We start from the raw sequence: 25,103 nt of genomic DNA, 5'->3' as shown, positions 1-25,103 counted from the left end.
CATGGGGGCAGGGCTGGGAGGGGAGTCAGCTGGGATGTCATTGGCTGGGGTCCAGGTGGGAGGGGGGTGGAGTCCAGCTGGAAGGGCCCATTGTGCCCCCCACATCAGCTGGCCTGGAGCGTCCCCCAACACCTCCTGCGTCCAGCCCTCCGCACCTGGCTGAGCTCAAGAGTGGAGTGGTTACAGCCAAGTGGCCCTGGCCTGCTGGATGCTGCCTCCTGGCTCTCCTGGGCAGCAGCTCCCACTGTGCTGTGCCAAGGGAGGGCAGGGCAGCGCCTGCCTCCTGGCTGCCCAGCAGGTACCTGGCAGAGCTGGGAGTGGAGCACAACCTTGCCTTAGAGGCTGAATGGGCCTGGGGGAGGACAGGAGGCCCTTGGAATCACACACAGACCCTCACACCCCACCATGCAGCTGCTCCCTGCAGTGCACCTCCCGTGGAGGGTGGTTAACCCCTGCCCCCCAAGTCCAGGTTCCTCCCCTGTGTGGAGATGGGCCTGGGGAAGACACCTGCCCAGGCCTCTGCTCCCAAGGGCATTGCTGTGAGCTGGAGCCACCAATGCTTGTCCTCCAGCTGTCTCTGGCTGCCCTCCAGCGGGGGTGCTGTGTGGGGAGGGGGCAGTGGATCGAGGCTGCTGCCCTGCCCGGGCACAGATAACTTCTGGGGCTGCTCGGTGTGCCAAGGGTTAATTGTCTGCTCGGGCTGCCCTCTCCCCTGGCCTGTGGGCTGGAATCAGCTGGGCAGGTGGGGGTGCCAGGGCATGGCTGGGCAGAGGCAGTGCATTCCCTAGTGCTTGCCAGCCCGTGGGGCAGAGAGGCCATGGGGCACGCTCTGGGGGAGGGGCCAGCCAGTTTCACATGCTCGTAGCAGAGACCAGGCAAGGACCAACCAGCCTGGGGGTGACCCGGCCCTTTAACCAGGGCAGCTCTGTGTCACTCAGGAGGGAGCCCCTCCCCCAACCCATAGGGCCAGGTTTGTTGGCCTTTCTTAGTGCCAGGTGGTTCAAACATGCCCCCACCAATTGTACCATGTCAGGCCAGCCCCAGTGCCCCACCAGTGGCACCACACCAACCTCGGGTCCCCCTCCCACAATGGCAGCACACCAGCCCCCCTGCAACAAAGTGGGAATTTCTTGCAATGCTTTCCTGAAGGCTGAGCCTGGTGAGATTGCCCGGGCGGGGGCTGCTGCCAGGGGGTGTGTGTCAGGGTATTACAGCCAGGCTGACCTCGCCTCAGCTCCAGTGAGGATCCGGCTGGACAATGGGAGCCCCCAGGACTGAGCAAGCTCCAGCAGGTGGGGCTGGGGACTGACCTATGGCTGGTATGGGAGTTGGCCTTTGGTGAGACCTGGGGATTCCTGGGACGGACAGACATTCGAGGGGGAGAGGGAGCGAAAGTGGAGCCCACAACAGCTTGGCTGGCTGGACTGTGACTTAACCTGAGGGCTCCCCAGTCTGTGCCCAGGGGCCCAAGACCGGCTCTGGGGAAAGGCCGTCTAATGTCACTGCAGGCACTGGCGGCCGTAGGGATCCCTGCAGAGTGGCTGAGTCTCTCCCAGGCAGTGGTTTCCCCAGGAATTGAAATTGGGGGGGGGGGGGTGTTTGTTAGGACCAATGAGATAAATAAAAAAAAATGAATAAAGTAAATATTTTGTTAGGATTATGCAAAGTTAACATAAGAATAATGCAAGTTATACCAAAACACATAACAGATCTAGATTTCTAAAAAAAAAAAAAATTAAAAAAATATATTTAATTTAAATTGACTTTTGAAAAGTAAACCCTCATGGAATAAGAGGGCAGTCCTCTCATGGATCAGTAACTGGTTAGAAGATGGGAAACAAAGGGTAGGAATAAATTTATCAGTTTTCAGAATGGAGAGAGATAAATAGTGGTATCCCAGAGGGGTCAGTACTGGGACCAGTACTGTTCAACATATTCATCTGAAAAAATGGGTAAACAGTGAGGTGGCAAAATTTTCAGATGATACAAAACTATTCAAGGTAGTTAAGTCCCAGGCAGCCTGCGAAGAGCTACAAAGGGATCTCACAAAACTGAGTGACTGGGCAACAAAATGGCAATTGAAATTCAATGTTGATAAATGCAAAGTAATGCACATTGGAAAGCAATCTCAATTATATATCCAAAATGATGGCATCTGAATTAGCTGTTAACGCTCATGAAAGAGATCTTGGAGTCATTGTGGATAGTTCTCTGAAAACATCCACTCAATGTGCAGCAGCAGTCACAAAAGCAAACAGAATGTTGGGAATCATTAAGAAAGGGATAGATAATAAGACAGAAAATATCACATTGCCTCTATATAAATCCATGGTACGTGCACACCTTGACTAGTGTGTGCAGATCTGGTCACCCATCCTAAAAGAGACATACTGGAAATGGAAGAGGTACAGAGATGGGCAATTAAAATGATCAGGGGCATGAAACAAGAGGAGAGATTAAAATGACTGGGAATTTTCAGCTTAGAAAAGAGATGACTAATGGGGATATGATAGAGGTCTACAAAATCTTGACTGGTGCGAAGAAAGTCAATAAGGAAATTTTATTTAATCCACATAACACAAGAACTAGCAGTCACCCAATGAAATTCATAGGCAGCAGGTTTTACAAAAACAAAAGGAAGTACTTCTTCACACAATATAAAGTCAACCCAGGGAACTCTTTGCCAGGGGATGCTGTGAAGACCAAAACTATAACAGGATTATAAAAAGAACTAGATAAATTCCTGGAGAACAGGTCCATCTGTGGCTATTAGCCAGGATGGGGAGGGATGCAATACCATGCTCTGAGTGTCCCTAGCCTGTTTGCCAGAAGCTGGGAATGGGCAACAGGGGATGGTCACTTGATGATTACCTGTTCTGTTCATTCCCTCTGAAGCACCTGGCCTTGACCACTGTTGCAAGACAGGGTACTGGGCTATATGGACTATTGATCTGACCCAGTATGACCATTCTTATGTAAGAATTAATTATAATAATAAAAATGTTTAATACAGAAACTCCCCAACATAATGACCTCCCAAGATAGCAACAATGTGAGATAACCTTGGCAAATAATGCATTTTAAAAATCTTGGCCTACTAGGAAACATGTTTATATAAGTTTCCATTCCCAGTCACAAATCTAGCATTCTGGAGCAAAGTCACTAAAATATAGTCCAACAAACAAATGTTTACTTAACATGCCCCTCACTTTTCCCTCCACCGCACTCCACTTACCGGTATTGTTCTTGGTCAGTGGAGGTTCAGAGGTGCTTTCACGTGAGTTCATCTCCCAGGTGGGGGACAAGAAGGCACCTTGCACGTTCCTCCAGCTGCTCACTGTTCGTTCTGGCCACGTCTGTTCACTGTGCCACCGTTCACTCCACTGCTCTGTTGCCAATGGCCCTGCACAGTCACCTTCGGCTGCCCCCTGCCCCTGTGACCTCTGCGAGTTGGTCTCGTGAGGTTCCACCAGCTCTCAGTGATTTCAGCTGAGCTCTCATTGGGGGAACCTCGCTGCTAGTGCAGTCTGGGCTGTCTCTTCCACAAAAACGCTGTCCCACAGGAACACTGTCCCCACAACAGGACTAAGCACTTAGACCTGATTGTCAGTGATTTCAGCTGCAGTGGTCACTTAACAGAACAAAAGACTATCTATGGAGCCTAATCAGCTCTGTCTTTAAACACTGGAGAGGGACAGATCCCCGCCCTCTCTCTTGATGCCTTCAAATCATCACAGGCTAAGTACAGTTCTACTGCCCTTTACTCATACAATAAGAACATTTCATCCCCCATTCCCCCCACATTCAAGTGGTTTGTAACCCAACCCCAGCCAAAATCTATCACTTGGACAACGCAGCTCTGTTTGCTGGATACGTAGGTAGATTAGGTGTGAATGTAAATATAATCTGGCCCTGAAGCCTTTCCCCGCAGCCCCAGCTCATCACTATCTGTCAGGGAGAGCTCATTTAGACTTTGCTTACAAATCATCATTTGAAATTCTTAGGTTGGCCAACATCACCGAAATGAATGCACTGACATCATAAAAAACAACCGCTGTATGAGGAAGCAAGGAAGCTAGTCTATGTTCATACTTTTCAAATCTATTATACTTTTTCAGATACACATATTTTATCATACACTGTATAAGCTTTTAAAGTGTGTATTAATGTTTCAGTTGAAATTCAGATTTCCAAACAGTCACTAAATTGGTATGTAACTAGCTCACAAAACTGGGGGTGGGGGTGTTAGGGAAATTCAGGGGGGGTGTAGGGAAATCACTGCTCCCAGGTGCCAAGCGATGGGCTGAGGCAGGAGGCGAGGAGGCTGCATGGCTCATCCTGGGGGAGGAGTGATACCTGGGGGGTCTGGCCCACTGAAGGCCCCTCCCAGGGACCGTTCCCAGGTTGGGGTCAGAGCCCCGACCCTGTGGGTCCGTGACACCCCTTCCCTAGGAAGAGCATGGCAGAGCTGTGTGGGGGTGCAGCTGGTTGCATGACTGGAGAAGGCTGGTCAAACCCAGGCAGGGCTCTGAGACCCCAAAGGCAATGAATGCAGCAGCAGGGTGTCCTCACGCCCAATTCCCATCTCTGGAGCTGCAGCAGAGGGAGGGAGGGAGCCCAGCGGTGTACACAAGGCAGGGAGCTAACTGAGACACTGGATATACCAGGAAAAGCAGCCACAGTAGCCCCTGGATGTGGAGGAGCATGAGGTCCCATTGAGGGGCGAGTGGGAAGAGTCCACGGGAACCTATGTTGTACAAAGTGCCCAGTTTAAGGGAGGGTGATACAGACCTTGGCCTTTGAGACAGCTGCGCTTTGAGCCTGGTCCCACCATCTCGCCCCTGCCCGATCCCTGGTGATAGAGGTGCATAGCCAGATGGAGGGTGTGGTGCTCACAGGACGAGGTTTTGGCATGTGCAGTGCCCAAGAGATCGATGTACATGGAAGCCCCCCCTGCTCCCAGATGGGAGTTTGTCTCCGCACACATTTTTACGAGCTGCTCGGGTTTGAGCAACGCCAGGATCTGTCCTGCAAGCTGAACCTGGTGCTAGTAGGAAGCCGGAGGAGCTGCACCGTGCAGACTGGTTGGCAGATGTTTGTGGGTTTGGGTATGAAAACGAACCCAAAGGAATGAGGCCAAGCCTGGGTCCTGGGAAACTAACCAGTGGGGCTGCTCCAGATGTGGGACCTGGGGAAAGGCAACATGGGGGTAGCTGACCCCGGGAGATCCCCACCTAGGGATCTCAAAGCCCTGATGGTAACGTTTGTGAGAAGAGTGGGCAAAAGAGGAGGAGAAGGGGCACTCTGTCACTTGTTTGTGAGTCACTAACAACTCAAAGGAAAAGTCTTTTGAATGCCTTTGGCGCCAAGGGCAAACAGATACGGCACCTGCTGGGCATTACTTGGTGTCTGCTGCAGACAGGAAACCAGCCCAGGACCTGGAGAGAGAGGGCAAGGACACGCTGGCTTTAGGGGTGACCCAGCCATCCTCCAACCCCTGGGCCTTGCCTGTGGTGCTGATCCCCAGGAAGGACGGGTTGATCTGGTTCAGTGGGGACCGTCAGAAGCTCAGTGCCATCATTGTGTCTGATGCCTACCCCGTGCTCTTGACTGATGAGTCCCTAGACAAGTTGGGGCGGGGCTTGGTATCTCATTACCACAGACCTCACCAAAGGCCACTGGCCGGTGCCCTTGGACCCAGAAGTAGTAAGTGCTAGAGCCAGGGAAGACCCATCTCCGGAGGTGGTGTAGCTGCATGGCCTGCCCTGAAGGAAGAGTGGGACCTGCTGAGGGGTCTGGCCCACTGGAGAGGTCCTCCAAGAGTCTGTTCCAAAGCTGGGGTTGTAGCACCAATCTGGGGGAGGTGTAACAAATGGAGCAGCTGATACAGAACTTGGTTAATAAAGAATTAAAGGAGGGTGGTATAATTAATGGCAATCATCACAGCTTTATGGGAAATAGACCCTGTCAAACTAACTTGATGTATTTTTTGATGAGATGACAAGTTTGATTGGTAAAGGTAACAGTTGACATAACATACTCAGACTTCTCTAAGGCCTTGTCCACAGTACACGGTTTTGTTGACAGAAGTCAGTTTCGTTGACAAAACATTGGATGAGTATATGCTGCACTGCATCTCCCGTTGGCGGAACGCCCCTGCCACGCTGACAAAACCACCGCTGCGAGAGGCACGGAGCTTCGTGCGATGTAGGTAGAGCAGCCAGAGGCACGGAGCTTTGCACGACATAGGGCGAGCGGCGTGGAGCTTCATGCGACGTAGGTAGAGTGACCAGAGGCGCGGAGCTTGGCACCACGTAGGTAGAGCGGCCAGAGGCACGGAGCTTTGCACAACATAGGGCGAGCGGCGTGGAGCTTTGCGCAACGTAGGTAGAGTCGCCAGAGGCGTGGAGCTGGGCACAATGTAGGTAGAGTGGCCAGAGGCGCGGAGCTTGGCACAACGTAGGTAGAGCGGCAAGCAGCGCGGAGCTTGGCACAACGTAGGTAGAGCGGCCAGAGGCGCGGAGCTTGGCACAACGTAGGTAGAGCGGCCAGAGGCGCGGAGCTTGGCGCGACGTAGGTAGAACGGCCAGAGGCGCGGAGCTTCGCGCGACGTAGGTAGAGCGGCCAGAGGCGCGGAGCTTGGCGCGACGTAGGTAGAGCGGCTAGAGGCGCGGAGCTTGGCGCGACGTAGGTAGAGCGGCCAGAGGCGCGGAGCTTGGCGCGACGTAGGTAGAGCGGCCAGAGGCGCGGAGCTTCGCGCGACGTAGGTAGAGTGGCCAGAGGTGCGGAGCTTCGTGCGACGTAGGTAGAGCGACGCAGTGTCAGTGTAGACACCTCATTTAGTGTCTACATTGGACTTGGTATCACACAACATTTTGATTAAAAAGCTAGAATGATATAAAATGAACCTGTCCCACAGGAAATGGATTAAAAACTGGCTAAGTGGTAGATCTCAAAAGGTAATTGTAAATGGGGGTTCTCATTATCAAGCGAGTTTGTTTCCAGTTGGGTCCCACCAGGATGGGGTCTTGGAGTGGTGAATAACGAAGAGGACAAGTCAGTGATACAGTGATCTGAAGCACTATACATTTCAGTACGGCTAAATGTAAATGTATCACTCAGAATAAAGGATGCAGGCCCCAGTTACAGGTGTCATGGTGGACAATCAGCTGGACATGAGCTTCCAGTGTAACACTGGCCAGAAGGGCTAATGCCATCCTGGGAGCACAAACAGGAGAATCTCGAGTAGGAGCAGAGAGGTTATTGTGCCTGTGTTTGGCACTGGTGCGACTGCTGCTGGGATCCTGTATCCAGGTCTGATGCCCACAATTCAAGGAGGGGGTTGATAAATTGGAGAGGGGTCAGAGAAGAGCCGCAAGAATGATTAAAAGATTACAAAACGTATAGCGATAGACTCAAAGAGCTCAATCTAATCCTTTTAAGGGAAAGCTAAGAAGTAACTTGATTTATTTATTTATTTGTCGTACGTAATCTGGTCAAGCCAAGCCCCAGTGTCCTTATCAACACTGTTTGAGGCATGAAGACTCCCGGAAGTTTAGTCATTTTGCATCCTCAGCAATGTTGCTGCCCACACTGACAGAGTGACTGGCTCTAAAACACCACTGAAATTCTGCTGCAGCACAAATTCTACATCCAGTATGAAAGCAGTTGAGAAGGCTCTATTGCTTTGGGAGGGGAGGGATAGCTCAGTGGTTTGAGCACTCACCTGCTTAAACCCAGGGTTGTGAATTCAATCCTTGAAAGGGTAATCTGGGCCAAAAATTGGTCCTGCTAGTGAAGGCAGAGGGCTGGACTCAATGACCTTTCAAGATCCCTTCCAGTTCTAGGAGATTGGTATATCTTCAATTATTAGCTTTGCCTTTGTGGTAAATCAAACCTGGGTTGATGTTAAGTGGGGTCAGAGACAAGCTAATTATTTGTCACTTTCTCTGCCAACCATGAAGCTCGCCACACATCCTCTACTGTAAATCCCTCACTTGGTAAACTTACCCACAGTGGACACCATGAGGGCAGATGACCATGTGGCAGATTAAACAAGTCTTTAGTTGATGGTAGATGTGGCATATCACACAATTTCATCATAAGCTTTGCTACACTTTTCTCTCTACAAACACTGGGTGGAGCAATATTGCAGAGAACCAGTAATCATGGCTGAGGAGTATATTTAAGTGTACCCGAAATAATATGCATGGTGGAATTAAGTCGTATGTTGATCGTTGTTGCGTGAGACGAGCGAGCCCAGACTGGAGCGCAGTGCTCTGCCAATGAGTGCCAAGGCTAATGTGTGTAATGTTTGGGCACTGGTGCCCCATGGCGTTCTGGCCAGCTTTCTGAGCAGTTGTGTGTTTTGACCCTATTTGCTGTTTTTGTAAGATGATCACAATATGTAAAAGGGGGATTGTGGCAGGGTGGACTTAGGTCCAGGAGCCCCTGCTGGAGGCCCTGCCGCCCTGTGTCACCCTGCCCCAGAATAGAGCAGTGAGGAGTCCTCCAGGCAGCCTAGAGCGGCTGCAGAGGAGTGGCCAATCAGAGGGGCTGCTGGACCGACCAATAAGGGACCAGAAGGGTCAGATAAAAGGCAATCAGCAGACCAGAGCCTTCATTGCTGTGTGGAGCTCAGCAAGAGAGGACTGGGTGCCTGGCTGGCTAGAACAGCATAAACAGCTCAGTGCAGACAGGATTGAAGCCCAGGGAAGGCTGCTGATGACCAAGTGCCTGGCTGGCAGGAAGAGCTGCAGGACCAGCAGAAGGTCAGTGCGGGCAGACTGTGCCCGGCGGACTGAGCACAGAACTTGGCAGGCCAGCAAGGATACCAAGATGGGCTCTGCTGGCCTGGTCACACACTGAGCCCAGGGGAACCTGCTGAAACACCACCAACTGCGGGTACCAAGATGGGCCCCGGCTGGGCAGCTGAAGAAGTGCCCCTGGGAGAAGCCTTAGTGCTGTGGCCCCGTACCACGGCTGAGATAAGAACTTGGACTGAATATCCCGGAAGGGGAGCAATGTGTATGGCTCGGCTGGAGGGCTGAGCTGCTGAAGACCGCTGAGAGAACCATTAGCCAGGAGGTGCTCGCGAGAGGTGGGTGCCACCCTGGTGTAAGAACAGAAACACAAGTGGCTCACACCCAGCTGAGAGAAAGGGGCTGTCTACGAGAGGTGGGTGCTGTCCTGTGAAAAGACCTGTGTTTGCAGGCATGTCAGCCAGAGAAAGGGAGTGCTTGCGAGAGGTAGGTGCCACCCCTGTTACAGGGGCAATGGATCGGTGTTCATGATGTGTCCCCGGTAAGTATCCACTGGCAGCTTGTCTGTGATCTGGAGAAACAGACAATGCAACTAGCAAATTGAATTTGAGGATTATCATGAATCTTGATCAAACAGGTTTCGGATGATGATTTCCTAGTCATAGGTCTGGTACTTATGGTCCTCCAGCTGAACGTTGAGGGGTTGTCTGCCACAAAGCGGGAACATATTGGTGCTCTGGTGACTTGAGCCCAGTCTGTACCTACATGGGGGACAAATATTTTATAGTGTGTGCTTCAGCCTAGCAGAGGAAGGTTTAATGCCAGTGGTGGTAAGTTGAAGCCAGACAAATTCAGACTGGAAAGAACGTATACATTTGTAATGGTAAAAGTAATTAATTAGCCGTTGGAACAGTTTACCAGGAGCTGTGGATTTTCCATCGCTGGCCATTTTTCAGTCACAGTGGCATGTTTTCCTCAAAGCTCTGCTCTGGGAATTAGAGTGGGGAAAGGCTCTGGTGTGTGTTATGCAGGAAGTCAGACAAGTTGGTTGCAGTGGTCCCTTCTGGCCTGGCAATCAATGAGTCTATTACTGCCAGTGGAATTCTGTGCCGAAAAATTTAAAATTCTGCATATTTTATTTGTCAAAATAACACAATATAATCACACCAGTTTCAATTTTTTGGTCATTTATTTCAAAATACCTGTCAGCAAGTATGTCTGTAACAATACAGACAACAAAAAAGATTCAGGAAATGATTTTTGACAAATAGATTCATACTAGGCATTTTAATTAGATTTACTAGGCACATTAATACAGACCTTTGAATAATAATTCATTTAAACTACAACACAGAACCGTATTTCCCACACCCCTCAGAAGCAGTGCAAAGGCCGGGGGGAGTCAGGGGTAGTGGAGGAGCTGAGGGAGAGGGAAGTAATTGCTGGGCAGGGAACAAACCTGGAGGGTTGTTGAATGTGGGTTTTCTTTTATTGGGGTGTTGGTTTTCATAACCATTCATCCCCAGGACGGGTGGCACTGGTGGTGATACTGGGAGACTGGAGTGTCTAAGGAAATTGCTTGTGTGACTTGTGGTTGGCCAGTGGGGTGAAACCGAAGTCATTTTTGTCTGGCTGGTTTGGTTGCCTTAGAGGTGGAAAAACCCCAGCCTAGGGCGGTAACTGCCCTGTTTAAGCAATTGGTCCTGAATTGGCACACTCAGTTGGGTCCCGCCAGAACCACATCGTCACACCAAGACAGGCACTCTGCTGTCAGCCCGAAGCAGCCGGATGCTTGGGTGACACAGGAGAGCTGTGCGGCTCTGTCACTGGGACAGTCACTGTGTTGTCAGCCAGAAGCCAGCCTGGCACTTGGCAGCCTGTCTCTGCCGGGAACAGCCCAGAGAGGGCAGGCGGCTGTGCAGCCTGGCAATGCTCCCACAGGAGGGAGGGGGATGGGGTTGGGGCCTTGCTGGCCCCCTGAGGGGAATTACAGGCATAGGGGCCCTGGTGTGTGGCACAGAGTCACCGAGAGCAGCAATGTTAGCCCACCCGCCAGCCTGGAGTAACCAGCACGCGCCTGTCTTGGCTTGGCCTGGCCACTCTCTGCCTACTCTCCCTGTGGTGCCTCGCGGCCTGTCCTTGGAGCACATCTGGGCTGGGTCCAGTGCTGCGGGGGCTGCTCCCATTCTGGTCTTTGCCCCTGCTGAGCCCAAGGAGCAGGCTGCCCTCCAGGGTGACCCCGCTGCATGGGGCCCTTTTCCTCCCCCAGGCCTCCATCCTGCTGGCCTCCCTGGGACAGCACTGCAGGGCCGCCAGCTGCGATGGGGAGGAGCACACCAGCCTGCCAGGACCCAGCATGACCAGCCTGGCCCAGAGCCCTCGGCAGCACAGGCTGGGCCCAGTGGGAGCCAGGACCCCGCCAAGGCTGCGTGACTCAGCGTCACCCGACGCCGCTGACAGCTGCAGCCTCGGCCCGCGATAAAATTGGCTCTGGGATTCCACGGGGCCCACGTGCTGCTAAAATTAGCGCCCGTGCTCATCGCTGGGGCTGGGGCCACGGCCGGGGCGGGCAGCGAGTGCAGACGGGCAGGGAAGCGGCTCTGGGGCAGACGGACGTACGGAGCTAGAGGCGCAGACGGGGCGAGCGCAGGCCAGGCCAGGCAGCCAGGCCAAGGGGAGGCTGGGGCACAGCGTGGGAGCAGGCGCAGGGCACAGGGCAGGGCCGCGGGGATGAACTTTGCCGTGGGATTCAAGCCCATGCTGGGGGACTCTCACAGCATGGACAGCCTGGAGAAGCAGCTGATCTGCCCCATCTGCCTGGAGATGTTCAGCAAGCCCGTGGTCATCCTGCCCTGCCAGCACAACCTGTGCCGTAAATGTGCCAACGACATCTTCCAGGTGCGGACGCAGCTGGGGCAGGCTGGGCTTGAGTGTGTGTGGGGGGGGGGGCGGGGGGGGGGGCTGGAGAGACGGGCTATCGGGATGGGCGGCACTGGGGGATGGGATGGGGGCTGTGTAAGGGGCTGGGAGTGGCAGTGGGGGATAGTTTGGGGGGCTGCATGGGGGGCCAGGCCCCCTGACACTCATCCACCCTGCAGAGCCTGGCCGGAGTCAGTGTCACATGTCTGGCCCTGCAGTGGTCCCCAGCTTTTTCTCACCTCCACGCAGACACCCCCCATGGCTGGTCGGGGGGCTCCCTGTGGCCTGCTCACAAGTCCGCGTGTCCTGTCTCCATCTCCAATAGTAACTGGCCTCTGCCCCAGGCTCCTCCCAAGGGCACCCTGGGGACCTCACCTCTGCAGCCCCCTCCGGAGACACTGGCACAGCTGGTCTATTAGCATGGGGCAGCCTCCTTGGCTGTGAATGCCCGGAGCCACCAGCAGGGTGGGGGGCGCGAGGGGGCCTCTCGGGCACGGCAGGGTGGATGCCAGGGTTCCCTGGGTCCTGCTTGGTGCCTGCTGCTTCTGCTTAGGTTGTGGGGGCCCTGCTTTGGGTGATTAGTGCAGCTTCTGGATTGGAGGGGTAAGTTAGGGGGTTGGGGGTGCTCCTCAGCTCTGGCCAGGGGGAGGTGGGAATGAGCAGGTGGATCAGAACCAGGGTCCAGCTAGCCCCATGTCCCCTCCCTGGTTGGACCTGCAGGGTCACTGCTCCAGTGGGGGGCCCGTGGGCTCGGTTCAGGTCCGTGGGGTGCGCTGCCCTCTCGTGTGACGGCTGCCCCTGGACACTGGCCCCCAGCCCCTGCGATCCGCCTCTGAGCCCCCACCGTGCTCCCACGTTCTCCACACGCTGCAAGGCCGGGGGCTCCAGGGACACCGTAGCTGGGAGGCAGGGAACTGGCTCAGCTGCGGGTTTTCTGAGCTGCCTGCACAGCCCTCAAGAGTCACAGCTGCGGCTCAGAGGAGTGTCCATCCCCCGTCCCTGTGCCATGTGCCCCCCCACTCATGAGGGCCCGCCGTCCCATGGGGGTAGTGCAAGTCAGCGAGGCTCTCCCCCGCGGGGCACTGGCTGGGTCCCGCACAAGCGGCTACCCAGAGCAGCCCCGGGGCCGAGGCCTGTTGCCTTGATTTCAAGGGCCGAAAGAGTTCAAGGTGTTTAGTGACTCTGTCACTGTCCCACCTTAGGACAGTGACTCTCGGGTTTGGGGGGGTTTCCAGAGCCCATGGCTGGCTCGGTGTCACGGACTCAGCTCATGCCCACTCGCGGTCCGTGGGGGGGTGCCCCTTCCAGTGCGACAGCCCTTCTCGGGGGTCCACTATCTCTCGGGGTCAGGCCCCTCCACCTCCTGGAGCCGCACCTCTCTGAGCCTCAGCACGTCTGTTTCTGCCGTGGGCCCCCCCAGGAAGTCCACTTGCTCTGGGCCCCCAGGCCTCCTCACCCCCAAAGGAGTTGATGCCGCCTGCTCTGTAGACCGGAGCGACTCTCAGCCAGCGTAACACAGGAGGGTTTATTGAGAGTTGAACCCATCACAGGAAACTCTCCGGCCTCAGGCCTGGCCTCCCTCAGCACAGCACATCCCAGTCCTCCTGGATCCAGGTGGGCTCTGCCTGCTCCTCCTCTCCAGCCCAGAGCCCCCCGGCTTCCTAGCTGGGCCTCCGATACCCCCCGACCCCAAGCCCCCTCTGTCCATTGTCTTTTCTCCAGGTAAACAGAGTCATAACCCGGTCGCCTGGGCCAACTCTCAGCCCTCCTCTGGCCCCTCTGGCTGGAACCAGCTGGTCAGGTCACCAGGATCCTCTCCCCACAGTCCATTGTCCTGTGCCGAAGTGGGAATGTGCTGGCTGCGTTCTGTGACTGCTGGGTGGGGAGTATTGACCTGGGAAGGTTGCAGGGGGTTGTGCTGGGACTGGCTGCATTGGGGAAGGGAGGACACCTGAGCATGTAACAGGAGAACCCAGGAGGGGGGTTGGAGGCCAGGTGACACTTCTTCCTGGGACACTGGACAAAGGACAAAAACGCTGGGGGAGGAGCCGGGAAGAGGGTGACTGAGAGGCTGGGGAAGTTTCAGTTTGGAAGCTGGCTGGGAAATGGAGGGGATCCCCGACGGGGCTTGGGCTTCCCAACAGGGCTGTGGCCTCCCTGGGGCCCCAGATGGACCTAACTAAGGGTAGTCCTGTTGTCTGTACCAGCAAGACCTGTTTTGGGCTGTGTTCCTGTCATCTTAATAAACCTCTGTGTTACTGGCTGGCTGAGAGTCACGTCTGACTGCAAAGTGGGGGGGCAGGACCCTCTGGCTTCCCCAGGACCTCGCCTGGGTGGGCTCGCTGTGGGAAGCGCACGGAGGGGCAGAGGATGCTAAATGCTCCAAGGAGAGACCCAGGAGGTGAAGCCGTGTGAGCTTCTTGCCCTGCAGACAATCTGCTCCAAGGGAGAGGAGGCTCCCCAGAGTCCTTCCTGGCTTTGTGGGGAGCAGTTCCAGAGCATCGCCTGGGGACTCCGTGACACCCTCACTGGCCAGAACCAGCTGCGACTCCTGAACGGAGCCTCCTGGTCCCCAGGTCACCAGTTGCTGGGGTCTCCATCCTCCAGGCCCTTGGCTGGGGTCCCACGTTCCCTCTCCAGTCCTGTGTAACAACAAACTTCCTCTCTCCTCACCTCATGAAACCAGTAACACCCGGGGACACTGAGTGCCCCTCCCTCTGCATGCAACCCCCTGGAAAAACAAGGAAAACACAATAAATCCCCCCCCCATCGTCACACTTGGGTCCTTGGCAAACACCGCCAACCCCCTCCCCTCCCCATTCTTTCTGAGCCCGGCAGGTTCCTGCTCAAATAGGAATGAACATGAAATTCAAACAAGCATTTGCACAGAAACGAAACTGAGCGATTGTGCACCACAAACGTACGTGAAAGTCTCTCTGCTTTGGCAGTAAAATACTCGTGTCTCCTTTTCACTGTGGACCGGCCTGGGGGGTGTGTGTGTGGAAAGGGCTCCCTGGCCACGGTCCTTCTGTGTGAAGAGGGATCACCAGCCAGACACAAGGTGGAGGAGAGAGTGGAGAGGAAAGCTGGAAATGCGGCTTTGGAGCAGGGGGCGGCTGATCAGCCACAGATGGGGCTTTGGCTGGCAGGGAGTCCCGCAGGTCCAGCGCTAGGGGTTTGAGTGCCCTAGGCGCACAGCAATTTCGCCTCCCCGCGTGCTGGTCCCGCGGCTCTGGTGGGGCTGCCGCAGTCGTGCCTGCGGGTGGTCCACTGGAGCCACGCAAGGAGCCAACCGTCGGCAGTCACGACTGCGGCAGACCCACCGGAGCCGCGGACCAGCAGACCCTCCGCAGGCACCACTGCGGCAGCTCCACCGGAGCCACCTGCCGCCCCCTCCGGCAAAATGACACCTGCTAATTATTCTGGCGCCCTAGGCGATTGCCTAGGCTGCCTAAAAGGTAGTGCCGGCCCTGGAGTCCCGGCCTCTGGGTCACACTCCGGCCTTGTCTCCTCTGGCCAGCAGGGCTGTGGCCAGCTCGTCTCGCGGGCCAATGCAGGGCACGTTATTCAGGCTTTGATGGAAAGTCAGGAGCATGAGACAGGCAAGGAGCAGGCTGTGGGGGCTGGCAGTGAGTTTCCCCAGTGTGGGCTCAGGCCTGGCCGTCGGGACAGGCCAGGCCCATCTGGGCTCCCAGGGGACGCGTCTTTCAGTCTGGGCTGCCCATTTGTCTGGGGCTTGGGGAGAGGGGCCCGGCGAGACGCGCTGGAGTGCAGGGAAGGACGAGTGGGCGGCCGGGTTCCGCTGTGGGGGGGGGGCTGGTGTGCGTCCTGGGGAAGCCAGAGGGTCCTACCCCCCCACTTCGCAGTCAGACGTGACTCTCAGCCAGCCAGTAACACAGAGGTTTATTCGATGACAGAAACGGTCTAACACAGAGCTTGTAGGTACAGCGAACCGGACCCCTTGGCCGGGTCCATTCGAGGGGGCAGTGAACCAGACCCCCTCACGTCTGCACTTCACTCCTCGTCCCCAGCGAGCTCCAGACAACCCCTCCAGCCCCTCATCTCTGGGCTTTGTCTCTGTCCCGGTCCAGGAGGTCACCTGAGCTCTTTGTTCACCTTTAGCTATTCCCTTGCAGGGGGAAGGGCCCAGGCCATTAGTTGCCAGGAGACAGAGTGTTGGCTGTTGATGCACACTGGAGACTTAAGAACTGCATAGGGGAAACTGAGGCACCCACACAGTATTCAGAGGAAACATTAAGAACAGTCCCACTTCGTCACAGTAACTCTGCCCTGCACTTCCCCTGGATATTGCTGTGTCTGTGCCAGGCGATGCCCTGTGCCCGCTCTGGGGCCGGAGTATGGAGGGGTGACCCCGGGCTGGGTGCTCAGTGCTGGGCAGGCATATTTGGTCTCCCCCAGGGCCTCCTGGCCTTAGCATTCCTGGCGCCTGCTGGCCCCACCCTCCTGACTTGTGCCCGTTCCATGCCAGGCTTCCAACCCACTGTGGCAGTCGCGGGGCTCGAGCTCGGTGTCGTCGGGGGGGGCGGTTCCGGTGCCCCTCCTGCCGCCACGAGGTCGTCCTGGACCGGCACGGTGTCTACGGTCTGCAGCGCAACCTGCTCGTGGAGAACATCATCGACATCTACAAGCAGGAGTCGACCAGGTGGGGGGCAGAGGCCCAGCGAGGGGCATGGGTCTGCCAGGGCCTGGGGGGCCCAAGGGCTTGGGGAGGGGAGGGGAAGATCTGCGCAGGGGGTGTGGGGGGTTGTTCCTGAGTGCGTGAGGTGATTCCAGGCCTTGTGGGGCGGCTGCAGGGCACACGGATGGTGGGGGGCCCTGGGGGCCAGCAGGGGGCGTGCGGGGTTTCCTGAATGCATGGGGCAATTCTGGGCTGTGTGGGGCAGCTGCAGGGCACACGGAGGGTGAGGGGACCCTGGGGGCCATCAGGGGGTGTGTGTGGGGTTGTTTCTGAGCACGTGGGGCAATTCCGGGCCATGTGGGGTGGCTGCAGGGCACACGGACGGTGGGGGGCCCTGGGGGCCGGCAGGGGGTGCGTGGGGGGTGTTCCTGAGCATGTGGGGCAATTCCGGGCCGTGTGGGGCTGCTGCAGGGCACACGGAGGGCGGGGTGTCCTGGGGGCCGGCAGGGGGTGAGCGGGGTTTCCTGAATGCATGGGGCGATTCCGGGCCGTGCAGGGCGGCTGCAGGGCACACGGAAGGTGGGGGGCCCTGGGGGCCAGCAGGGAGTGTGGGGTTTCCTGAGCATGTGGGGCGATTCTGGGCTGTGCGGCTCGGCTGCAGGGCACACAGAGGATGGAGGGGCTGGCAGGAGGTGCGGGGGGATGTTCCTGAGCACATGGGGCGATTCCGGGCCGTGCGGGGCGGCTGCAGGGCACACAGAGGATGGAGGGGCCGGCAGGAGGTGTGGGGGGATGTTCCTGAGCACATGGGGTGATTCCAGGCCGTGCGGGGCGGCTGCAGGGCACACAGAGGATGGAGGGGCCGGCAGGAGGTGCGGGGGGATGTTTCTGAGCGTGTGGGGAGATTCCGGGCCGTGCGGGGTGGCTGCAGGGCGCACAGAGGATGGAGGGGCCGGCAGGAGGTGCGGGGGGATGTTTCTGAGCACATGGGGCGATTCTGGGCCGTGCAGGCCGGCTGCAGGGCACACGGAAGGTGGGGGGCCCTGGGGGCCAGCAGGGAGTGTGGGGTTTCCTGAGTGTGTGGGGCGATTCCGGGCTGTGTGGGGTGGCTGCAGGGCACACGGAAGGTGCGGGGCCCTGGGGGTGGCAGGGAGTGTGTGGGGAGCGGGGCCCAAGCTGTGCCCATCCCCCAGGCCCCTGCACGCCAAGGCAGAGCAGCAGCTGATGTGCGATGAACACGAGGACGAGAAGATCAACATCTACTGCCTGAGCTGTGAGGCGCCCACCTGCTCCCTGTGCAAGGTGTTCGGGGCCCACAAGGACTGCGAGGTGGCCCCGCTGCCCAGCGTCTACAAGCGCCAGAAGGTACCTGGGGCTGCGCCTGGGGTGCCAGGAACCGGGGCAGGGGGCGCATGGCCGGGGGCGTGGCAGGGTCCCCGTGTCCCGTTCTCCTCCGCGGTGGTTGGTGCCCATGTGACCGCGGGGGCCCTTGGGCTGCCCTGATCCCCCCAGGAGCCGGCCTGGCCTGGCCTGGCTGTAGCAGCAGGAGGGGGACAGCCCCACCCCCAGGTCTGTGCGATTCAGCGGCTGCCTCCCCCCCTGGGCCTGGGGCAGGTCTCTCCTCTCCGGGGACACCGAAGGGCCAGAGCTGCCCCAGGTGCAGGCTCTCTGGGGCTCCTGGCAGAGGTCCAGGATAGGGGGGGACTGGCAGGGAGCCTGCAGGGCCCAATCTGGGCTTGCTGCACTCCCCACAAATTCATTGCTGTGGTAGCTGCCGGCCAGGCCCCCTCCTGCAGCAAGGGGGGACTGCCCCCTGCCTGTGCCTAGCACTGACCCCCCCCATGCCTAGCATCGATCCCCCCACCCGTGCCCAGCACCAACCCCCCCGTGCCCAGCACCGACCCCTCTGCCCATGCCTAGCACTGACCCCCTTGTGCCCAGCACTGACCCCTCTGCCTGTGCCCAGCATCGATTCCCCTGTCCATGCCCAGCACTGATGCCCCCTGCTCAGCACCGACCCCCCCATGCCCAGCACCAACCCCCCACCCGTGCCCAGCACCAACCCCCCACCCGTGCCCAGCACTGACTCCTCTGCCTGTGCCCAGCACTGACTCCTCTGCCGTGCCCAGCACTAACCCCCCCGTGCCCAGCACCGACCCCCCCACCCATGCCCAGCACTGACCCCCCCATGCCCATCACTGACCTCTGTGCTTGTGCCCACCACTGATGCCCCCTGCCCAGCACCGACCCCCCCACCCATGCCCAGCACTGAACCCCCCTCCCCTGTGGCAGAGTGAACTGAGCGATGGCGTCGCCATGCTGGTGGCTGGGAACGACCGCATCCAGGCCATCGTGACCCAGATGGAGGAGATCTGCAAGGCCATCGAGGTGAGGGGTCCCCAGGCTGCCCCCGCACGGGGTGAGAGCAGCCGGTGGCTCTGCGCAGGGCTCTCTCCCGCGGGGGTTGAGAGTGGGCTCGATCCGGGAGCCGCCCACGGCTCTTCAGGGTCTTCATCAGGGACCTGGCAGCCAAGATAAAGATCCCGGCTGTTCAAACCTGCCGGGGACAGTGGAGCAATAAATAGCCCCGGGGCAGCGTGGCCCTCGTGGCCTGGGAAGCGGGGCCCTGTGGCACAATGACCTTGTAGCCGAACGCCAGGTCACAGGCTAGGTGCCTGGGGCTGGGGGTGGGCTGGGAGGGCAGGAAAGGGCTCCTGAGGAAAGCAGCCAGTGCAGCGTGGCCTGTACCAGGCTGTAGCTAAGAGGGCGAAGGCGCCTTCGATGTACAAGGTGGACTGGGGTCTGGGGGGTTGATGGACTGGAAAGGGTTCAGGGAACAGGACAGAGGACTAGAAAATCCACTGGCTGCGGAGAGCCTGGAGGAGGCGGAACTGATTGTCTCACCAAAGAGACAGTTGAAAGGTGACTTGCTCAGGGTCTGCTTGTACCTGTGTGGGGAGAGATCTGTGAGAGCAGACGGCTCCTCCATCTGCCAGAGAGTATTGTGAGCCGCCAGCTGGGAGTGGGCGCTACACGAATTCAGTCTGGAAACAAGATGCAGATGTCTAACAGTGAGGGTGGGACAAAGGGGGAATTTTCTGTAATATTTTTATCACGCCGGTATGTGCCTCAGTTTCCTCTTTATGTAGCAGTGGGGGGTGTCACAGAGTCCCCGGGCGATGCTCTGGAACTGCTCCCCACCAAGCCAGTCAGGACTTTGGGGAGCCTCCTCTCCCTTGGAGCAGACTTGTTCAGGGCAAGAAGCTCACACGGCTTCACCTCCTGGGTCTCTCCTTGAAGCATTCAGCATCCTCTGCCCCGCCGTGCGCTTCCCACAGCGAGTCCGCCCAGCGGGGTCCTGGGGGAGCCACAGGGTCCTGCACCCCCACTTTGCAGTCAGATGTGACTCTCAGCCAGCCAGTAACACAGAGGTTTATTCGATGACAGGAACAGGGTCTAACACAGAGCTTGTAGGTACAGTGAACTGGACCCCTCAGCCGGGTCCATTCTGGGGAGCAGTGAGTCAGACCCCCCACGTCTGCACTTCACTCCTCGTCCCCAGCCAGCTCCAGACTCAAAACCCCCTCCAGCCCCTCCTCTCTGCTCAGTTCCTTTCCCGGGCCAGGAGGTCACCTGATCTCTTTGTCTCCAACATCTTCAGTTGGCACCTTTGCAGAGGGGGGGGCCCAGGCCATCAGCTGCCAGGAGACAGTGTCAGGCATTTAGGTGCACTGGCCCTTTGCTCTGCAGCAACCACACACCCTTATTCCACCACCTAGATACTTAAGAACTGCCTAGGGGGCACTGAGGCACCAACACAGTATTCAGAGGGCATATTAAGAACATTCCTAGTTCGTCACAGGGGAGAAGGGACCGTTTGCTCTCAGGATAGGCTAAGAGAGAGAGGTGGGAACAGCGCCCAGCATCCTGAGCCAGGCAGGGCATTAAAAAGGACTGGCCGAGGTGGACCCCACATCAGTGGCTGATCCAGTCACCAGGACCTTGACATCAGGCACCCTACGCCCCAGTGGGGGATGGATTTAAGAGCTGGGGGCTTGGAGGAGTCGGGGGCAAGGCTCTGACCTGGAGTCTGACCAAGGAGGGTGGACGGAGAAACAGACAGAGCCGTCTGGGGAGTCACTGCAGCTGGGCTGGGCTGTAACCGTCAGTTCTCTGGGCCGCCTGAGGGGCTGCCTGGGCTGTGCGCCAGGTGACCAATAAACCCGCCTGGTTTCACAGGGCTGGGTGAGTGTCCCTGCAGACACTGGGCAAGGGGCACTGATCCCTGAGGAGAGGACACGTCTCCCCCAGGGTCTGGCTCAGTTACAGTCACTGAACAGAGCTCCCGGGGTGATGCAGGAGGTTTGGAGCCCCAAAAATTCAGTCTAAGGAGGCGATGTGGCCATGTGACCTACACTGAAGGAAGAATGAGGCCCCCGGGGGGTCTGGCCCACTGAAGGGTCCTTCCAGAGACTGTTCCCAAGCTGAGGCCGTCGCACTCATCCTGTGGAGCCATGATAGGTGGTGGTGCAGCGGTGGGGTCCTGGATGCACCAGTAGCATTTAGCAATAAGTGACTTGCAACAGTAAAACAAGGCCAGTTTAAAGGAAACAGCAAGAAAATGGGGTATAACCACCTCCATAAGAGGGACGTCCCAAACCTGTGCAGGGAGAGAGGCTTAAACATTGGGAAACTCGAGCTGCAGCTGGTTGCACGGCTGGAGAAGGACCGTCGGTCCAAGAAGCAGGTTCCAGGCCCAAGTGGGTGTCACAGAGTGTGGGGGAGTCCGGGCCCTGCACCCCCACTTCCTGCGATTCACCGGGACTCTCAGCCAGCCAGTAACACAGAAGGTTTATTAGACGACAGGAACACAGTCCCAAGCAGGGCTTGTAGGTACAACCAGGACCCCTCAGCCAGGTCCCTCTGGGGGGCAAGGAGCTTAGACCCCAGACTCAGGGTTCCCTGCCTCCTCCCAGCCAGCCCAAAACTGAAACTAAAAACCTCTCCAGCCGGCTCTCTTCCTTTGTCCAGCTTCCCGAGCAAAGATGCCACCCCCCTCCTGGCCGAGGTGACAGGCTCAGGTATCGTCCCTCACCTGAAGTCACCCCCTGCTCTCCCCTCCCCCATGCAGACAGCCCCAGTAAAACTAGACGACGTTCCCAGGTCAGTCTGCCCCGCTCCCTCCTGCGTCTCCAGAAAAGTCCCGCAGGAATGGAGGCAGCAGCAGGGCGTTTTCATGACCTGGTTCCCCAGCGATGGATGTGAAGTGCTGAGAGTTGGAGCAGCCTATGAGATGCAGTGAAAACACGAGCAAGCAGGAGAGGCAGCGAAAGTGAGAACAGGGGCTGGAGAAGCCGAGGGCGAGAGGACCCACTGAGGGGAAAGTGGGGAAAGGCCCCAGGATGCCAGTTCTAGGGGAGCCTAGATCCCAACTTGTTGCCTAGTTGGAGGAGGGGTGGGATATCGGTTCCCACCTCACTGCCTTTGAGGAGGCCTGTGATTGAACCAGGCTGACCCCGCGGGCCGGCTCCACGTCTCACCCCCTTGCTTGGTCCTGGAGCCATAGGGGAGCCCAGCCAGATGGGCCGAGCCAATACTGGGGACTAGGAACAGTTCAACCAGGCTCCACTGCTCAAGTCTGAATGGGCATCTGAGGCTTATGGGTACAGGTTTTGGGGTGTGCAGAAAATCCCAGGGGTGACCTACATGGAAGCCCCCCCTGCCCCCTGCTGGGAGGATCTCCACACAAATGGGGTGGGGGGAGGGGTCACTGCACTGGAGGATTTGTGTAACCTGGCTGGATCGGAACAACTCCAGGAGATGTGTCCCTACGAGCCTAGGCTGTGGGCAGGACGCTGAAGGGGCAGTACCACGCAGGCCCATGGGCAGATCACTTTGGGGACAGTCGGTCTGGGGATGGAGAGACCCAAAGGGGATGGGCCTAAGCCTGGGTGCTGGGAGAGGGAGGTGGAGATGCCCCGGAAGTGGGACTGGGGTAAACCCAAAGTGGCCAATGTGAGTAGACTCCGCCTTATCTCAGTCCCTGGAAAAATCATGGGGCAGGTCCTCAAGGAATCAATTCTGAAGCACTTAGAGGAGAGGAAAGTGATCAGGAACAGTCAGCATGGATTCACCAAGGGCAAGTCATGCCTGACCAACCTAACTGCCTTCTATGAGGAGATAACTGGGTCTGTGGATGAGGGGAAAGCAGTGGATGTGTTATTAGTTGATTTTAGCAAAGCTTTTGATACGGTCTCCCACAATATTCTTGCCAGCAAGTTAAAGAAGTATGGGCTGGATGAATGGACTATAAAGAGCATAGAAAGCTGGCTAGTTCGTCAGGCTCAACGGGTAGTGATCAACGGCTCCATGTCTAGTTGTTAGCCGGTATCCAGCGGAGTGCCCCAAGGATCAGTCCTGGAGCCGGTTTTGTTCAATATCTTCATTAATGATCTGGAGGATGGCGTGGACTGCACCCTCAGCAAGTTTGCAGATGACACTAAACTGAGAGGAGTGGTAGATACGCTGGAGGGTAGGGATAGGATACAGAGGGACCTAGACAAATTAGAGGACTGGGCCAAAAGAAACCTGATGAGGTTCAACAAGGACAAGTGTAGAGTCCTGCACTTAGGACAGAAGAATCCCATTCACTGTTACAGACTAGGGACCGAATGGCTAGGCAGCAGTTCTGCAGAAAAGGACCTAGGGGTTACAGTGGATGAGAAGCTGGATATGAGTCAGCAGTGTGCCCTTGTTGCCAAGAAGGCTAACAGCATTTTGGGTCGTATAAGTAGGGGCATTGCCAGCAGATCGAGGGACATGATCATTCCCCTCTATTCGGTATTGGTGAAGCCTCATCTGCAGTACTGTGTCCAGTTTTGGGCCTCACATTACAAGAAGGATGTGGAAAAATTGGAAAGAGTCCAGCGAAGGGCAATAAAAATGATTTGGGGGCTGGAGCACATGACTTCTGAGGAGAGGCTGAGGGAACTCGGATTATTTAGTCTGCAGAAGAGAAGAATGAGGTGGGATTTGATAGCTGCTTTCAACTACCTGAAAGGGGGTTCCAAAGAGGATGGATCTAGACTGTTCTCAGTGGTAGCAGATGACAGAACAAGGAGCAATGGTCTCAAGTTGCAGTGGGGGAGTGCGACGCAGTAGGGAGCAGGGTGGATTGACCTGGGAATGTGGGGCTGGAGGAGGGGTGGCCCTGAGCCCCTCCAGTGATGTGCGTGTGGCTCCCCTGCAGGAGAACAGTCGGCGGCAGAAGCAGCACCTGAGCCAGCGTTTCGACTCCCTGTACAGCACCCTGGAGGAGCGCAAGAAGGAGCTGGTGCAGCGCATCAGCCGGGAGCAGGAGGAGCGGGTCAGCCACGTGCGCTCCCTCATCCGCCAGTACGGGGAGCACCTGGAGGTCTCCGCCAAGCTGGTGGAGTCGGCCATCCAGGCCATGGAGGAGCCCCAGATGGCCTCGTACCTGCAGGTCTGTGCAGGGAGGGGGCAGCCTGGGAAGGGGAGGGCAGGAAAGGGGCTTCTCCATGCTGAGATCTGGCCAAGCCATGGGCACCATCCTCCTGGAACAAGAGCCTGGGCGAAGGGCTCAGGACAGGGGCCTGCTAGGCCACAGGCGCCTGTGGTTGCCGCTCTGCCCCCAGCCAGAAGGTCCTGCTTGGCTGAGGGGTAAAGCCCAAGGGCTGCTCATCCCACAGGCCGCTTGGAAGGGAAACTTGGTCTTGTGCCTGCCCCTAGCCAGAGCTGGTGGCGATGCCAATGCCAGTCTGCAGGCTGATGGGCTCAGGGGGCTGGCGAGGGCTGGGCTCCAGGAGCAGGGGCTGATGCTAACCAAGCTTTCTGCCTCTCCCTCCCTGCAGCAATCAAAGGAGCTGCTTCAAAAGTAAGTCTGGGGGGAGGAGTGGGGGGAGACAACAGAGGAGAGGAACCTCTGGTTGGAGCCCATCTCTGTGGGGGTCGGGGGCCCTTGGGGCAGAGTCACAGATTCTCGGGGCCAGTGCTAAGCCCCCAGCCTGGGAACAGGCTCTGGGAGGGGCCTTCAGTGACCCAGATCCTCCAGGGTCTCACTCTTCCCCCAGGGTGAGCCATGCGGCCTCCCTGCCCCCTGAGACTGGGCCCCACCCCGGCAGCTCCGGGCAGCCGAGTCTGGGACAGACCCTGGGGGAGATGTGTCCTCTCCTCAGGGATCAGTGCCCCCTGCCCAGTGTCTGCAGGGACACTCACCCAACGCTGTGAAACCAGGCGGGTTTATTGGTCACCTGGCGCACAGCCCAGGCAGCCCCTTGGGCAGCCCAGAGAACTGACTAATGGTTACAGCTCAGCCCAGCTGCATTGACCCCCCAGACGGCTCTGTCTGTCTCTTCGTTCACCCTCCTTGGTCAGACTCCAGGCGAGAGCCCTGCCCCCGACTCCTCCCAGCCCCCAGCTCTTATCCCCCCCTCGCACCTCCCAGCCCCTGTTCCCCAGCTGGGAGATGCTGCTCGGCTCCTGCTGAGAGGTGGGGCCAGGTGTCCATGTCCTGGCAGTTAGATTTGCCAGCGTTGCCATGGATTTTCCATTGATATGGGGTTGGCTTCAGCCAGTCCTTTTCCAATGATCCATGTAGTCCCACCCACCTGGGCGCCATTCCTATCTGTGCCTGAGCCTGCCTGGGGGTGCCCAGCCCTCTCCCCGCTGGGTAACAATGCAGCTGTAACGATGCTGCCATTGGTGGGACCCAACTGAGAGTGCCAATTCCGGACAAATGGCTCAGAGCAGGGCAGTCACAGCCC

General features: G+C 57.6%; 1 protein-coding gene and 1 long non-coding RNA gene across 4 annotated transcripts in view; both read left to right on the top strand.

Moving 5' to 3' along the window:
• The first annotated feature begins 6,196 nt into the window (after positions 1–6,196).
• On the top strand, positions 6,197–8,637 carry LOC127050019 (uncharacterized). 3 transcript variants are annotated; one of them, XR_007774133.1, is made up of 3 exons: positions 6,197–6,280; positions 6,426–6,463; positions 6,502–8,637. It is a non-coding gene; the product is annotated as an uncharacterized LOC127050019 (long non-coding RNA). The 3 variants fall into 3 exon arrangements; XR_007774135.1 differs by having other exon boundaries at positions 6,250–6,318; XR_007774134.1 differs by lacking the exon at positions 6,426–6,463 and having other exon boundaries at positions 6,260–6,318; positions 6,464–6,653; positions 6,692–8,637.
• A 2,129-nt stretch (positions 8,638–10,766) lies between these two features.
• The window catches only part of TRIM54 (tripartite motif containing 54), a 30,142-nt gene continuing 15,805 nt past the window's right edge, over positions 10,767–25,103 (top strand). The window contains 7 exon segments of the mRNA XM_050951503.1: positions 10,767–11,660; positions 16,171–16,218; positions 16,220–16,344; positions 17,514–17,685; positions 18,613–18,708; positions 23,570–23,803; positions 24,192–24,214. Coding sequence (XP_050807460.1) covers positions 11,493–11,660; positions 16,171–16,218; positions 16,220–16,344; positions 17,514–17,685; positions 18,613–18,708; positions 23,570–23,803; positions 24,192–24,214 — 866 coding nt within the window. The 5' untranslated portion in view covers positions 10,767–11,492.

The sequence above is a fragment of the Gopherus flavomarginatus genome, chromosome 4, assembly GCF_025201925.1.
Source record: "Gopherus flavomarginatus isolate rGopFla2 chromosome 4, rGopFla2.mat.asm, whole genome shotgun sequence".
Lineage (NCBI taxonomy): Eukaryota > Metazoa > Chordata > Testudines > Testudinidae > Gopherus > Gopherus flavomarginatus.
This window is presented reverse-complemented; position numbering and strand designations above follow the sequence as displayed.